This window comes from Petromyzon marinus, chromosome 51 (assembly GCF_048934315.1).
Source record: "Petromyzon marinus isolate PM22_M1 ecotype Great Lakes invasive population chromosome 51, UKy_Petmar_22M1.pri1.0, whole genome shotgun sequence".
In the NCBI taxonomy this organism is placed as follows: domain Eukaryota; kingdom Metazoa; phylum Chordata; class Hyperoartia; order Petromyzontiformes; family Petromyzontidae; genus Petromyzon; species Petromyzon marinus.
Window position 1 is genome coordinate 11,666,838 of NC_133717.1, and position 17,763 is coordinate 11,684,600.

Genomic DNA, 17,763 nt, shown 5'->3' on the forward strand with positions numbered 1-17,763 from the left:
TGTCTTTAAGAGCCGACCGGGCAGTATGACGCACAGGGATGGGGAGGGAGGGGGGGGCCTGGCCTCTCTGATAAACGTGCGCACGCTTCAGAGGGCGTCAGAAACTTGAATTTAGTTTTGCCTTTTTAATTGCGCAAATGTCATCGCCGGCGGTGGAGACGATTCCGAGAAATGGAAGCGGTTTGTTTTACGCTTGAGTCGAAATTGTACGGCGAAAAATAACCCCAGAAATGTGCCTTGCGCTGTGGCGAGGATGGGGCAGGATCCAAACATCGCGAGGTATCAGGAGATCCAATCAAGGGGACAAAGGCAGGACTGAGGTGGTTGAATTAATCACTTCGTCTCCAACAGTTCTAGCACCAACTAGCGGGAAGTAGCCGGCGTTGCCCGGGCGAAAAAGACACACACACACATCGACTTACACACAGACATCGACCCACAAACACATCGACTTACACACACATATGGACTTAAACACACACATAGACTCACACACACATCGACTCACAAAGATAAAGATCCCCCATATAGCCTTAACAGACTGTAGGGGCAAGTGCTGTTAGCGAGCACCTATGAAGGCCGGAACGGTACACGAGGGGGTGGGTGGCCAGCACCACGCCCGACCGCCTTTGTCGCCCCAGTGGCAATGTTTTTATCCACCGCACTAGGTACTCATTTGAGGCTGAGTCGACCTAGGGGAGGCCCAGGACCGGTTCAGATAATCGTCACTGATGTTGGGCGTGAGCGGGAATCGAACCCAGGTCGCCAGGTTCATAGCGCAGCGCGATAACCGCTACACTATCACTCCCCACCACATCGACTCACACACGCACATAGAGCCACATACACACATATCGACTTACATATCCAATAATCTCCAAGTTCAGCTGTACGTGCACCGCGATGCAAATAAACCTCGCGGACTTAACCAGGGACACACACACACACGTGCCGATTAATGTAACGACACATGATGGCAAGAAGTAGCTACAAACTAAACTTACGAACGCAGGCATCAAATTGTCCTTGGCTCCGGGCTGAACCGGGTTTCTGCGGTGGCAATGTTGAAGACGCGAATGTACGCCTTGAAACTTCTTTAGCGCCGTACGTAGCCAACCGTGCTGTAGATCATCAACGCCACTGACTCTAAACGACGCCCGAGAAGCCAGTGACCTCCGACGGCGCTTGTCGAACGCTTTGTTGGACAAAGCGTATCAGGAGAGGGTTGAAAGAGTTCATAAGTGGAGTGACATTGGTTGGGTTACGTGTAGAGGCTTTCAATAAAAATGCACTTTTCTCTACGGTTACTCCCCGTTACGCATGTCGTGTATGTTGAACTTCTTTCGCACCGTACGTGGCCAACCGTGCTAACCGGAGGTGCGGTGGGAAGGACGACAAACTAAACACAAAAAGCACTTCTAAATAAACGAGTTGTCGATCTAGATGATTATTTAAAAGTACAAAGCTCCAGCGGCTTTCCTGATATCGGAAGCAAGAGCGTTCCAGACGGCCGCAGAAGCGCATCTGAGAGCGCGGCGCGATGCGGTGACCGCCGCCTTTCGTCCGATGGGCAGCGAAAATCCGCAGCTGTCGCCGCCGCTGCTGCTGCTGCTGCTGCTTCTTCAAGGATGAGCGGGGGGAGTTGAGGCGCCTCCAGCAGGTGTGGGAACGAGACGGAGTTTGTTCGCGCGTCAGCGCCGGCTCCGCTTGCTTTGTGCTCTGAACGCGTGCGCCGGGTGAAGAGTCGGTGGGCAGTGGGAGAGAGGCGGGGGGCCCTCTGGGCAGTGTGGGCGGCTAGGGGAGGTCGACTTTCTACCGTCTGTTGCACTGGGCAGCCAGACGGGCACTGCGCTACCCCCCAGCGTAGGCGCACGTCTTGCCGGATAATTATAGATGTTTTGTTCCTGGGTAGTAAGTGTTATTTTCTAATTGCCTAGGCCTCAAAAGTGCAGACAATGGATAGTATTCCCCACAAGCTTTGCTTTTGTGACCAGGACTTTACGTGAAGGAATGACACAAATGCACACCACGTTTTCTCATTGAAAATAGGTAAATTTCAAAATATCACTGTCCTGGTCACAAAAGCAAAGTTTGTGTGGATTAATAACCATTTTCTGCACTTTTGAGACGTAAGCAATTAGAAAATAACACTACCCAGGAACAAAAAAAATTGATGTTTTTATTACCCAGTGATGATAATTACCATCATCACCCACCGTGGACTCACCGCATCAACCGCCTCCTACTCTCCCCCCCCCCGCCCACCATTCTCCCCCATTCTCTCTGCACAACAACAACAACAACAACCAAAATATAAGTCTCGTAAATCGCGGCCGTGAAGCCGCCACGGCACAAACGCGTTTGTTTGTGCGATCACCATAGCGATCCACATTCGCCTCTTAAACATTCTACGAACGCACTTTAAAACTGCCCCCGAATGGGTCGGGGGTGGGGGGGGGGGAACCCCCGGTTCGTTATCTTATTTAAAATTATACCTAAATGCATTTTAAAACGTATAAATGACAATCACATACCATCCATTCGTTGACTGTGCTTTATTGTTGCGGGGGGCGGGTGTCGTCTGCTGGGTTTGTTGTTGTTGTTAAACCAGACTGCCTGCACCGCTCTCTCCACAGTTCATTTCGAGACTCGGGAGCCCCCCCCCCCCCCACACACACACATTGCAAAAGGAGCAAATCCGTCTGTGTAGCACATCTCCCACCAAGAAGCGTATGTGGAGTATGAACAACGTCGACGTTGAGAGAGACGTTGCAAGAAAGGACGAACCACCCCCCCGCGCCGCGCGCCTTCCCCCTGACATCCATCAACGCCACCGCCGCTGTCTCCAGCAGCCACAGTTCGCGTCGTGATGCTTTTGAGTCGTGCGCTGTCCCTCAGAGCATCACGGAACGCGCCGGTCGATGCCTGACGTCTCCAATAGAGAAATCCACGACGGGGCTATGCAGGGCAACGTTGGGGGGGGGGGGGGGGTGGGGTGAGGGGGGGGGGCTTGGGAAGAGCTTTGTCTCTGGGAGGGTGAACTTGCGTGGCGCGATGAGCGAGCACAGTGGGGCGCTGTGTGGGTCACGACAGGGCCACGTCGTGAGAGTGACGGTGCCTCCATGCCACCCGTGAATGGGGTCGTGACCTGTGGCACCGTGGACTCAAAAAAGCGGCCTTCACCTCCAGCCACGAGAAAGGAAAAGCAGATTTAAACTAAACTAATCATCATCATCACGATACAAGGGCAGATAGCCCCGTAGGTGTCCACTAGCACATTTCGTCCACTTTCCTCTGTCTTGTGCCAATGTGCTCAAGTAGTGCGCATATGTTTCTGGCAACAATCTCTTATATCGCCGTCAAGACATTTGTGTCAAGCCAACTAAACCATTAAACAACTTTTTAATTTGTATTTTACCAGGTAAGGCCCATTGAGCTGTACAGCTATTTTTCAGAAGCGACCTGGCGATCACAAATGATGGCTCAACCACGTGGCTTGTTCATCACGTGGAAATTGACAGCAACCAAATACTCTCAACGCATTTGGATTCTAAATGTGGAGCGAAAACCCCGGTAGGAAAATCTACACGCTGGCAAAGAGAACATGCAAACTAAAAATATACAGCAGGCGTCAGGGCCAGGATCGAGCCCACGACCCCCTGCATACCAGGCGATGCAGAGCTCAACGCAAAACCGTGGTGGAACAACGAATCACCTTCAATGCTAACCAGTGGCAGTCATTGCCATCTTCGTCATAAGTCCTAATTACTCAAGTTGGGTTATGTCTCTCCGTTTGAACGAAATATTGTAATAGTAACCATTACCGTACATGACTGGATATGTTTGTAGTTTCAAAGTTCAGCTGAAAGATCTTGCTTCTGTGACGATGTGCACCGTTATACCATGTGGTCCATGGCCTTTCCCCTTTTTAACAACATAAAAGTCAGCTTTTAATTATTCACGTGACATCTAGAACCGCCTCCTTTTCATTTGCAAGGAAAGGCCCGGATCTTGCAATACGTGAACGTTTGCTTACAGACATTGCATACAATTAATCCAATAACTGATGGCCAATGGTCGAGACTAATGATGGATTGACAAGCAAATGCGGCGACAAGCCCGAGAGGACGTCCACCGTGGAAAGATTGAGTGGTGAGATTGGCTCGGGCGCAGGTACAAGATTAGGTCATCGTCGTGGGACCGTGAGGGCTGGAAATGTCTCGCTGGGGCCTTCCTCCAGCGTCTGACATATCAGTGTTCTTCATTGCAGGGCCAGTGGGCCACTGGCGGTCCCTGGCGGCCTTTAGTGTGGGTCCCGACAATACCCAACTTTGAAAAGAACCCCTTGCAAGGCGTGTGGTGGGCCTCGCACTGCTGATGTCTTAGCGGCGAAAGCGGCCTCCCCTCTGAAAATTCGTGATGAACACGGGGAAAGATGATCATGGGCGGTTCTGCTGCTGAACTGTCCACAACTAAGAGCCCCCAAACGACAACCAGAAGGGAGACGCGAATCAAACGCCAACACAAAACACTTGAATACATATACACTCTTTATTTATTTAAAAAATATAAGATCATTGTAGCCCATTTCAAAAGCTCCCAGAAGAGACAAAACCCGGAGCTCCCACCACGTCCGTGCAACTACTCGTGTCTGCTGGCTTTTTTTTTGGCTTTTTGTTAGGAGTTTTTTTCTTCTCTGAATTAATCGTCGGTATTAATTACACTCGTTAAGTGAGGTGAGCGTCAATAATATACACACGGGCGCGCGAGCACGGCATGACACAAGACGCTGCTGTTGCCACTTCAGAACGCGTGCGTGCGTGCGTGGCTTTATATTGCTACTGCGTGATGGTCGTTATCTGCAAGTTGCATTGCGTGCAACAAAACAACAACAAAACCCCTACCCCAGCGTGCAACCAACCCCGCGGTGTGTTTGGTTCCCCAATTTTGTCGTTGCCAAATACAGCGGCGCTGTCACGAAACACGCGCGAAGCACTTTCAAAGCGCACGTGGACGTTGTGAAAGCGTTTAAGACTCGAGTCGCGCTCTCTCTCTCCGACGTCGTCTCCCGTTCGTAAGAGGGGGCGCGTTGTTGGCTACACGATGTCACACGACGTTTCGTTCCCCGCACGTGCCGGCAGCTGTCGGCAACCGAGCAGCGAAACGTCGGACATGCAGCCGAACGACACGCGTCAACAAACGCTGTAACGGCACAACCGCGAAAGCCTACGCGGTTGTGCCCGTTACAGGACAAACGTTTCTTTTTTTGTGCTAAATTCGAGGGAATTGCTTTGCGAATACGACTCCCTCCTGAAGGTCGGTCCACCGTTCCCTTCGTGTGCGCGTCCGACTGATTTGAGTACTGCATCGGTAGACCGGACCATTTGCGCTCTGCAGCACTGACCAATAAGCAAAAACCAATAGCGCCCAGAATCAAATACGTTTGTGCACAATTTTTGGGCAAAGCATTGCATCTCTCAATTTAACGAAAACGTTGATTTAAACGTGCAACGGTGGTGGCGGTTATATCTGGTTATTGGTAATGTAACTCATGACCGTGTAAGAAGACGACAAAACTATTTCCAATCTGGTAATTATAGTTTAACCAGTAATCGATGTGTGTATAGAGTGGTGTATCGTGTGGCACTCACCAAAAAAACATCGAATGTGTTTTATGGTCAGCCACGTGAACGCCTCGACACAAAACCGCATGACCGGCATTAAGCGCATGGATATAAACAGGGTGCATCAACGTTTTTGTTTAACACTTCTGATAATTTGCAACAATGTCACAAGAAATGCGCTGCTGCTTCCGGGCTCTGGAGACCAGCTGGAGAAGATTCCAGGCCACGCGTTGACAACGATGACGAACAAGTGGAGAATGACTTTTTGAAGCTATTAACATCCACTTGTGATCATGTTACAGAGTATTATCCGTTCTTTTTCCATTAAAAACGAGAGTCCCATATAAGTGTTAACATTGTTTTTGAAACACCCTGTATATAGTTTGTACACGCTGTGTAAACATGTACATACTCCGTTTAGGTCCAGGGTAACAGTGTTAGTTTCGTCTTTAAACGTACCCACCACCGAAAGTCATTACACCGCTCAATGGCTCACGTGATTTGCCCATGACAGCGAGGCCCCATTGCTAAAGACTCCATGGACTCGCAACGATACACGACACGCAGTACATCTGTGTGTATACACACACCACACCAGTACATGGGTATATGCACCATACCAGTACGTGTGGTGTATATATATACACACACCACACCAGTACACGTGTGTGTGTACACCACACCAGTACACGTGTGTGTGTGTACACAATACCAGTACACGTGCCTTACACTTTGTTTTGAACTGCCATGAGTGCGTGCTGTTTATGCGTGGGACACAATGCACGTTGTCGAATGTGCCTTCACTCACTCTACCCCAAACACTCGGGAGTTCCACTGCTTAAAACGTCCTTAGTGACTACCCCAAGCTGGATCACAACTGAACTTTCGATTCTTGATGATCACTTCACTTGCAATTGCATATGACATCGTTTACATTTGGGTACAGGTGCACCCTGCATCTGTTTTAATAGATCTGTAACTTCATTGTTGTTGTTCCACGATCCGTCTAGGAATAATCGGCACGAGCCGACGACGAAATGGAATGTTGTAATATCGAAATGTGCTCGTGCGGCATTTCGGATTTGTCATGCGGTAGTTGTTTTTTTCCCCGATTTGTATTCGATTCATTGCTGTATTTTAGTCGATTTATTTCGGAGTTGGTAATTTTAGTTACCCCCCCCCCCCAGGTCACGCTCATCCCCCAGCATTCCCACCGGGTTAAACTAAATCAACTTGAACTTTGACCTCAATTTTTTCTTTTTGATTACCTGTGCCGACGCTTGCAACCCCCCACCCCCTCCCTAAAAAAAAACACACACACAAACCACCACGTTGACATTATTCTGGCCGATTCGACAACATCCCAATGTGTCCTCGTACAGCGCGGTATAACGCTCACAACGGAGCGCGATAAGCGTGCGCGCACAATGACGGATGCGTACAAAACACACAACACACACACACAAGCATTGGTCCAGACGATGAGATTGCGGGTCTAATCAGCCGCATTTGTAAAAGTACGCGCGTCCGTATGTGCGCGTGCGTGCGTGTGTGCGCGCGCGTACACAGACTGGGTTATATCGGCGCATTTGGTCACTGTGTCCACCCATCGAATGTGCCCCAGTGGAACACCACCCCCACTCCCCCCCCCCCAAAACTGTGCTCAGCCCAAAACATGCACGTGTAAACAGCGGGTTGCACTGGATAGGTGAACACACACACAGGCTGAAGCACACGTACACATGATGATGATAATATATTACATGGCATGCACCGGTGACTCTCGAAAGCGGCACGTGTCCGCGTGCCACCGCATCGCCATCCCTCCCCCCCCCCCCCCCGTGAATATTTACAGCGGCAACCATTGGAGCCACGCGCGTGCGTCGTTAGCGGCTTCCTTAGCAAATTGTTTCTCACGCGCACACACACACACGACTGGATCGCAAAAAATTATAACACGGCCAAGGCAGTCGCACTTCCGCTGGAAATAAATTAAACAAAAACTGGGGGGAGGGGGCGGCGTGCACGCGCGCTGCGAAAACGCAAGCGGAAACGAGTTACCAAACCCACACGTGACAACTTGTAATGCTTTTATTTTTGCAAGTGCCAAAATCACGCGGGGGGGGGGGGTGGATAGGGGGGCGGGCGCTGTGCGTGGGGAACAGAAGCGGGGTTCCCACTGCCAACGCTGTGCCCCCCCCCCTTTATCTATCGAGCAATTCCAGCGAGCGATTGGCGGAGCGACTTCCTTCTACAAAACCGCGAGGATGTTCCACGGAGACAGAGGTTAAAGCGGACTATTAAAAAAAACTATTTTTTTTGTATTTTACTAGGTAAGGGTCCACCGATCTACACAGCTCTCTCCGTTTCAGAAGCGACCTGGCGAACACAAATGATAGCTCAACCAAGCGGTTTATCAACGTGTGGAAATTCATGTCAGCCAAATACTTCTCAACGTCATGTCGATTATAAATGTGGAGCGAGGGTGGGGGGAGGGGCGCAAGATAAAAATCCACGCGACCACGGGGATAGAACACGCAAACTCCAAATATACAGCAGGCGTAAGGGTCAGGTTCGAACCCACGACCTCCTGTATACCAGGCAAGATAGTTAACATCTCCTAGCCACCGTGTCGCCGCAGGTGAAGTGAGCTGCTCGGAGTGACACGTGCCTGACAAAGCCAACGGCTTCCGCAGCTCCGCGTTTGTGTTTGGTCCATTTACCCGACACCTAGAAAGTGCGAATGCCTTGACGGACGAGTTTTTTTTTTCCGCGAGGTTTTGGCTGCCTTTTTTTGTTGTCGTAGAACCCATGCCAGAGGAAACAAATAAACAAGAAAGGTTACGTTAATTAAAAAAAATCGATCCATGATGCGCGGAAACCCGTTAATACCCAAGCACGAAAATAGAAGATTCCAAGGAACGACCACGGCCAGACGGCAACCAAACAGAACGCGGGGAACAAATGGAAAAAAAAAATGGAAAAAAAATGGAAAAAAAAGAAAAAATTAAAACGATGCAAAAAGACGCACGCCAACCCCCTTGCTTGTGCGGTGGCTGGCATACCCCAGTGGATTGTCACGAACACACGAGAAAAAAAACCCAACAACCTTATTATACACCGTAGCGATCACCTTTCTCAGAGCAGACGGGATTACTAAAGTTAACGTGGGAGCGTGTAGGCAAAAGACCACCACCATCACCCACGCCCGAGAATCCACCACCGCCAAGATAACATCGCCAGGTGCTCCACCAACGCGGTTATTTTGCAGGAAACCAGACAACCGGCTGCCAGAGTTAGTTTGCAACCCTTCGCACCGCAGCTCCGCGCACGCACGCACACACGCACACACACGCACACGCACACACACACGCACACACACACACTGCCCGTGCGTTCCCGAAGCCGGCACGGCTCATCGCGCTGTGCATTGCTTACACACAACGGCTGTGCGTGGATTCCACCGCAGCCGCAAAACGGTACCACATCGCCTCCCGCCGTCCGCGTGTCGAGAGGCGAAACAACGCCAAAGGTTCGCGTGAAACCGGGCGGTTATAAACGAGTCCTTCGCACGGTGGATGCTACGCCGCGGTGAATGTTTACAAACATCCGCAAAACACGTGGCTAACGAACGACGGCGGCGCTGCTGTACCGTTCGGCGGGGTGTGTGGGGGGGGGTGTAATGCTGCACGCGTAATTAGCGCCCCAATTGCTTGCCCCCACCCACCTGCCCCCCTCCCCCCACCCTTTGTAATTGCTCGAGGTAACCGGCGGCTTACGAGTCTGTAGCGCCGACCTACGGTGGGGGGCCAGCGACACAGCGGCCACGCCGCTAGTTAACATTCATGCATTGTTGCGAGGGCACGGTGGATGACGGGACGATATTCTTGCTGGAAAAGAACTGACGATGGTTTAAAGGCCATGGAGCGACGTAGTGAGGGGAGGGTATTTTCTACAACTTGAGCTAAAGTTACGTCCAGACCTCCGATGCAAACTAAATAGCCGAGGAAGTTTTTTGCGCCGTTGAATCCGGTCTGCTGACAACGACGACGCAGCTATCGTTATTTAACGTTTTTCTAAAGCAGTTTGTATATTTTTTTTAATAGGAAGCATTTCATTGCAACTGGTAACATCCCAGACTCGGAATATATTGTTTCATTGAGCCAAAATGGTCAACATTCATATTTAACAATATTCGTATGCACTAGGAATAACTGCCAGCACTTTGTCAATCTATTGCTGCCATGACAGCACTCAACCCCCCCCCAATTCGCTTTAGTCATGGGCGTTTGACCATACTTCACCACGCTGGTAAACCAATGCAGGTTGGTGAAGCTTGGCCCAGGGCTAGCTCTTAGCACTCACCACCGATGTTAGCCATTGGCCAGGAAATCAAAACTCAGATTTCCAGGTTTACGGTGCAATTTGTTAACCAACTCTGCCACCACGTCCACCCCAGTGAACGATAAAAAAAAAATATTTGTGAAGCCCTCCCCCCCTCCCTCCCCAGGGCCAACCACTTAAAAGCAAAGATGAGAAACGTGGATGAAAAAGGATCGTGCAAAGGAACGTTCATCGTTCCAACATATGCACCGAACATGAACGACAACAGCGACTGCTGATGATTCCCAGCGGCTCGGCGATGTTTCGTGTCTGGCCAGCGTTCGTGTTCCAGTAAGGGTTGCCCCCACATCTGAGGTCCACAAACCTGGGACATGTCATGGGAAGAATATCTCACAATATCACATGTAGATGCATTCTCTCGAGCGGTGTATTATTACTATTAAGGAACTAACAACAAAAACCGGGACTTTTAAAGTCTCGGGAAGACTTAAAGAGATTTCCCAGTACTGCTGCCTCAACAAGAGGACGATCCTGAAGCAACCGGGAGAGGAGGTGGATCCTAGTTACAGCAACGTGAGAAGAAGAGCACACACCAAGAGTGAAATGGGGCACCCATCACCCAACGTCGTATCAACAAAACGGCCATCATACAAGACACAACCTCTTCACACGGACATAATTATTATTATTGCGCCACAGGTCCGATTCGCCCGCTTACCAATGTCCCCTCTCATCCAAATGGTGCCCAATAAAGTACCGATGTCTCCATTGCCAACACACTCAGTCAAATGTAACGGTGAGGTGCATCGGCCGTTTGGCAAATTGTGAATCTGGCCCAAGTGTACTGGATGGCTCAACATGGCGCAATGCTGCCCTCTCTCTCTCTCTCCCCGTGCCACAGATTAGCGAAATGTGGCTCTCCGATGTGTTTTTGGGTTGTTGCCGCAATGTTATTTTTGGCACGATGTCTGACGTTCTGCTCGACGAGCTGGGAACGTTCTTCAGGAACTACAGCGAAGAAGCTAACCGGAAGCGCCGGCTTGAAACGCCCGACAACGTGCGGTCAAACGGTAAAAACCAATCGGAGAGAGTGTACGGCACAACCATGAACACATGCGCGGGAGCACAGGGTGACCATCGGTGGTGAGATATAAAAAAAAAAATCACCAGGAGTTACACGAGCTATCAGGAATAGCAAACTTGGACAGAAAACGTTGGCCCTGTATTTAGGGATGACGGTTTACTGTTTTCTTCCAAGTTCGGATGCAAAGGCGACTTGCACGAAAGGTGATGGTGGTGCAATTCACAATTCCTTTAATGCGTTAACAAATACGGTACTGTCATAGCAGTCTATACAGGCTGAAGCACTTTAATATAAAGTCGCATCCTCGTCGTACTGACGTTCACAACTGCTCCAGTGTTTGCTTGAGACCGAAAATGAGGCCCTAAAGTTCAAACGTAGGCTACGCCGCGATAGAAATCCCCGCACGTCACAAATAATCTCGTGCAGTCGATGTTACTTTGAAACGTTAATTTGGCATCGTTTATAGATTCTTTTTGTTATTTTTATTAAAATAGCATTAAATAGATCATTAGACGCTCGAATGACGGGAGTTTGTGTTTTACAAGTCGTGAAAATTTAAGAGCGTAGACACGCACGCACGGTACACAAGTGGACTCGTAACTCGTCTCCTCACGACGTCCCAGTGCCATTCAGTGCTTTCAAAACCTCGCAGCGGCGACCTCAACCGACGACCGTGGTGGTCGTCTTCGTCTTGTAAAATAAACTCCACGCCAAGCTCGTGCGCCACTTTCGGGCCAACCTTAACGCGGGAGCTCGAAAAAAATATAAACCGCCACCGAAGAATATACGTTGACACATTCACGGCGAACGCCAAGCTCCCGCTCCGCAGTGGATGGAAACGACACCGTTGCGACCTAGGAGACGAACGCAGGGGTGCCCGGCTGGCTACAGGAAAGCTGCTTGGCCCGCGAGAAGTAAGAGCAGAGGTGGGTGGGTGACTGGCTGGCTGACTGGACAAGAGGTGACAGCAACAGAGCTGAGCACACCTAGTTTCTCAAGAGAAATTAAGAGCGGGCAGGGGCTCTGGCTGGAGAGAGAGAGAGAGAGACAGAAGACTGTGATGATGCGATTCGTATAATTTTCCTGACTCAACCAATTCCTGACCCTGCTTTGTGAGAGAGACGCGCGCGCACAGTGCAAAATTCAAGTCAGCGGTGCAGCATAGGTTAATATTTTAAGGCCATTTTGGCTCACAATGGCAGGGATTATTTACAGTGAAAATTCCAGTAACAATATGCATCTAAACCCAGAAAAAGGTTACACCAGACCCAGATATATATTTATATACTTGTACATACATAGAAATCAGATCTCCCCATGTCACCAAGCTTTGATTGAGAAAACAAAGATATTCACAAAATTAAAAAAAATATGAACTTAAATTCGCTGACGTCCGATATTAATAAAATCAAAAACAAAAAATAAAGATAGATCTTTTTTTTTTGTCAGACTCGTTCTCTTCAGCCGGGCCCTGGCCCTCTCTTCAGGTCGAACTTCCTCCACAGCGTGCTCGCTCACTTCACCAGCAGCTGCTTTTTTATCCTCTCCACCTCCACCTGTGAAGAGTGTGCAGAGAAAACGAATCCGGAATGCAGCAACGCCCGTCTCTAACACCCGTCGAGAAGCAATGCCTCATCACGAGATGGACGACGGCCTCGTCTTCGAAGACTGACGAAACGCAAACGTCCGACAGGCCTCGCGAGCCTGGCCGAGCTCGACGCGGCGCTGGGGCGACGAATCGACGAGGTCGACGGCTCTGATGATTAATCGTCAAGAAAGACATCTTATTTGACTGTGCTTCTGTGGCCCATTACACGACCGCTAGGTATTTTTAACAATGCTGGCTGCCCCCATATCTGCCCAATGCGTTGCAGCTGATGATGATGCCGATGATGTCAACAAGCCCCGCCCATTACCTCCCGCCCAGTGGCACACGGGGGGGGGGGGGGGGGTGTGAGGTGGGAACAGAGGCGAGGCTTCTGTCCCAACTAATTTAGCTTTTTTCCAATTGGTCGAGTAATCAGGCGGTAATGGGAAGAGTAATTTAATTATCACCTTCATTGAAAACTCATGTTTTGAGCACTGCTTTAGTTTGTTGTCCTTCCCCTGTACCTCCGATAAGCACGGTTGGCTTTGTACGGTGCGAAAGAAGTCCAACGTACGTACACACAATCAATGAGTTAAATCATTGGACAGCCCAACTGTAATTCACTGTGGGCGCCCACGTGAGCCCACGTGAGCCCACGTGAGGCCAGGTGAGGCCAGGTGAGCCCACGTGAGACCAGGTGAGGCCAGGTGAGCCCACGTGAGCGGCGCGTGGTCGTGGCGAGCGCGAGGAGTTGGTACGAGCGCGTGGTACCTGAAGCTGAACTCTCCGCTTCTTCTCCTCCTCCAGCTCGCTGACCAGCTGCGATATTTCTCTCCTTTCGGGCACGTCGCACGGGGGGGAAGAGATAGACAGAAATGAACATGAGGCGGCAACAACGAAAAATACATTTAACTAAACGCAGCAACGCAGAGCGAAACTTCAGAAGTTACAAATTAATGATGTGCTTGGAAACCCAAAAAAAAAGTATTTGAGAAAGACAGGTGGTGAAGAGGTTAAAAAGGAGAAGCGATAATGATTACACCACTGGTCTACAAATTTTTAGACGTCGTCTGCTTCAGAGATGAAATGTGCTGTTTATTGTGGATTTTGATGTGCTGAATTCAAATGTGACAATTAAAACAACTGATTGGCTACTGTTCCCAAGATATTGAAGTGTTTACATTTTACGTCTATCTATATTGTGTATATAGTAGAGTTTTACTCATAAATTGTAAACCTAGGTCTTTTCATTTGTTTATGGTTGCTTTACATGATAACATGTCACCTGTCCTGTTCCTGTAACACTTAAAAAATCAGCATAAGGGTTATATACATAACATTTAATATGAAACAAAAGGCAAAAAACTATGATGTACATATAAGTACATAGTTCAGTCGTCATTCAGTGTCTACTCGGTGCTTCTTGGCTTGTCTCTTGTATTCATTAATGGAGCAACTCTTGTCACTGTCCAGCAATAGTCTGCAAGCATTGATGGGCTCCATTTGCCCTGATAGCGTTTCTCCATTGTTGCAAAGTCCTGGGTGAAATCACTCGCCATGCTCGTCGCTCACCGCAGTTCGGTGGGAAAAAAATCTAGATGATACACCTTCCTTTATCTTAGCTTCACTTAACATTGGACATTTTCCACGGAGGTACTTGAAAGCTGCTTGTGTTTTGTCCATGGCTTTGACAAAGTTCTTCAGCAGACCCAGCTTGATGTGGAAGGGTGGTAACAAAATTTGCATTGATTCAACAAGTGCTGGATGCTGAACACTTTTCCTCCCAGTCTTCAATGACTGTCGGAGTGGCCAATCTATCTTGATGTAGTGGGAGTCTCTTGCAAGACTATCCCATTCGCAGAGAGAACAGCAGTACTTTGTGTAACCAGTCTGCAGGCCAAGCAAGAGAGCAACAACCTTCAAATCGCCACAAAGCTGCCACTGACGTTGGTCATAGTTTGTGCACCTCAAAAGTTGTTTCATGTTGTCATAGGTTTCCATCATATGGACTGCATGACCAACTGGAATTGATGGCAAGACATTGCCATGATGCAGAAAAACAGCTTTAAGACTCATCTTGGATGAATCAATGAACAGTCTCCACTCATCTGGACCATGAGCGATGTTGAGGGCAACCGTCACACCATCGATGTTGTTGCAGGCTACAAGATCACCTTCCATGAAGAAGAACGGGACAAGATCCTTTTGATGGTCACAGAACATGGAAACCCTAACATCACCTGCCAGGAGATTCCACTGTTGTAGTCTGGAGCCCAACAGCTCTACCTTACTCTTGGGTAATTCCAAATCCCTGACAAGGTCTTTCAGTTCACCTTGTGTTATGAGGTGTGGTTCACAGGAGGAGGATGGGAGAAATCTGGGTTATGTGACCTTGATGGTTCAGGACCAGAAGTTTCATCCTCTTCCTCGTCTGACTCAAGTGAGAATGATTCTGGTGCATCAGGAACCGGCAGTCCTGCTCCGTGGGGTACTGGGCGTATAGCTGATGGAATGTTTGGATAATGCACAGTCCACTTTTTCTTCTTTGACACACCTTTCCCAACTGGAGGCGCCATGCAGAAGAAACAAATGCTGATATGATCTGTTGGCTCTCTACAAATAATTGGCACTGCAAAAGGCATAGATTTCCTTTTCCTGTTCAACCACTGGTGAAGATTTTTTGCACAAGTGTTGCAGCAAATGTGTGGGGCCCACATCTTGTCCTGATCTCCAATTTTGCAGCCAAAATAAAGGTGATAGGCTTTCTTAACCATAGTGGTTATACGGTGCTTTGGTGATGCAAGAGTCACTTCACCACAAACATAGCAGAAGTTATCTGCTTTATTCACAAGTACGAGGCATCTCTGCTCACTTTGGCTCAACAGAAATGTGTCCCCTTGCACAATCAAACACTGACAAATAAGAGAGCACGACACTATGATTTCTAGAGCTGATATTGGGCAATTTGTTCAGCAGAGGGATGCAAGCCTAGTTATGATTGCATCATCCATGACTTCTAGGAATAACATGATGCAATTCATTTAATGTATGACACAATACCAGGTTCAGATTGCATAATTCATTGTTTTGCTAAAAAAGTACTGTCCAAACCCAGTCACAGATTAATTCATAGATCCAGTCAAAGACGTATTTTAGTCATTTCTGGTTTAAATTGAGATCCTTTCCCTTTATAACTCACTTATCCTCCGCCATTACCAAGTCAAGGATCGTATATGCTGACCCAGTAGCATATCTTGAAGACTAGAGGCAATCAAGAATTTTAAGCATCATTTTCATTCTCAGCGACTCAGAATTAGTAAGGTTGGACTACATTTATTTCGGAAGCATTTTGGCTGTAGACCAGGGAGAAGAACAAATAAGGACACGTATGTTGTATGTTGAACTTCTTTGGCACCGTGCATAGCCAACCGTGCTAATGCAGAGGCACATGACGATGAAGAAAGACCCGGCAACATCGCGCCCCCTTCCCCCCGCAGCCCTCCTTACTTGTGCTGAATCTTCATGGCCTCCATGGCTTCGCGCAGCTCTCGCACCTGCGCCTGCAGGTCGTCTCCGCCGCCGCTGCCACCGCCGCCACCCTGTGGCTCCGCGCCGGACGGCGGCTGTCTCCGCGCATTCAGCGCCTCGCTCACGATGGTCGACAGGGGCCGCGGAAGCGGGGACGACGCCCCTCCGCTCGCCCCCTGCGACCCCTGCGACGATGGCGGAGTCACCGGCGTCGCCGTCGCGCCCAGGCCCAGCGGCGGCTTCTTCTTTGGTTCCAGCATCTTGCTAATGGGACGCCCGCTGTCCGTTTGCGACGAGTTCTGCGGTGTCGGCGGAGGGACAGGGGTTAGTGGCGGCCGCGCTGTCTTGCGGGAGGTCCAGCCGTCTGTGAGAACGACGATAAAATCGTTCGCAGATTCTCCGTTTGAGTTGGTCGGGCTGTGCCGCCCCACGCGTCCGTTCACCACGTCACGGCGTTTTGCTCCCAGCGAGTAAACGTCAGGCGTGGCGCCAAACGACACGCGGTACAGCGACACGCGCTACAACCCAAGAAATAAGCACGTGCGCCAAAACCTATGCAGCGGTAGCAATTGCAGGACTCCGGAGCTCAGACAAGTCGCAGCTACAGGAAAGTGGGCTATATAAGGGGTGTGGAGCCCCCCCGTTTTTCTTAAAATAAACCCCATTATTTCCATGAAGGGTAAGGTTATAGCTCATTTATTGCTTGTGATGTTAATTTTTGCATTGCTTTTCATCTTATAAAAATATAAACATATAAAAGAACAGTAAACAAACCAAGCACCCGAAACCGCAAAGCTAACTCCGGAACGCACAAACCCCAACGCGACAGTCGAAACCGCGCACCGCGGCGACGCTAAACTGGGCCACACTCCGTGGCAGCGGGCACAGCCCCGAGCGCGCCAGCGCATGGCCGTCGCCTCCACCGCCACCCCCCCCCACCGCGTACCGGCTGCTCGGCGGTGCGGTGCTGCTTTTCTTCCGCTTCCTCGCCCGAGTCCGAGCGAGACACGGCGCCTTCTGCCGACGGGCTCTCCATTTCCCACTGCACGCAAGCGGGGGGAGGGGGGGGGCGTAGTCCAGCACGAGTCAAAGGTTGGCGCCGCCAGAAACACTTGACGGGAAGAGAGGGCCCTGGGTTCGATTCCCGACTCGGGTGCCTCGCTGTGTGTGGAGTTTGTAGGTTCTCTCCCCCTGCGCTGCATGGGTTTTTCCCTCTGGATTCTTCCTGGTTTCCACCCATAGAAAAAAAGAAAACCCCCAATGTGAATGGTATTCGGCCAAACATCCCAATGCTGGAAGGTTACCTGGAAATGACTCAAATGGATTTACACGTAGCCGCAAGATCACCCCCCGTTACTGTGAAAACTTGTCAGGACCCTCCTGAAAGAGTCTTGAGAATCGGCGATGCTCTCCTGGGTCAACAAGCGTAATCTCCACATGTCCATTACACCGAAGCTGTTGTCTCTTGAGTTTTACTTTCTTATCGTGAGAGTTAACGGCGATCGCTACCGACAGACCCCCGCTGTCTTCCTGAGCACATGCACGGTCATTCACTATTGTCCTATAAAACCACGGTACCAACTGCGGCGATAGCG

General features: G+C 49.7%; 1 protein-coding gene across 5 annotated transcripts in view; it reads right to left on the minus strand.

Annotated features, from left to right (window-relative positions):
• Window positions 1-4,532: 4,532 nt before the first annotated feature.
• Window positions 4,533-17,763, minus strand: part of SH3KBP1 (SH3 domain containing kinase binding protein 1) — an 84,029-nt gene continuing 70,798 nt past the window's right edge. For all 5 annotated transcript variants that reach the window (XM_032973550.2, XM_032973548.2, XM_032973546.2 and 2 more), the window contains 4 exons: window positions 17,115-17,210; window positions 16,148-16,467; window positions 13,412-13,475; window positions 4,533-12,608 (listed from right to left, as the gene is read on the minus strand). In XM_032973550.2, the coding sequence (XP_032829441.1) occupies window positions 12,567-12,608; window positions 13,412-13,475; window positions 16,148-16,467; window positions 17,115-17,210 (522 nt within the window). In that variant the 3' untranslated portion in view covers window positions 4,533-12,566. The remainder of the gene's footprint in view (window positions 12,609-13,411; window positions 13,476-16,147; window positions 16,468-17,114; window positions 17,211-17,763) is intronic.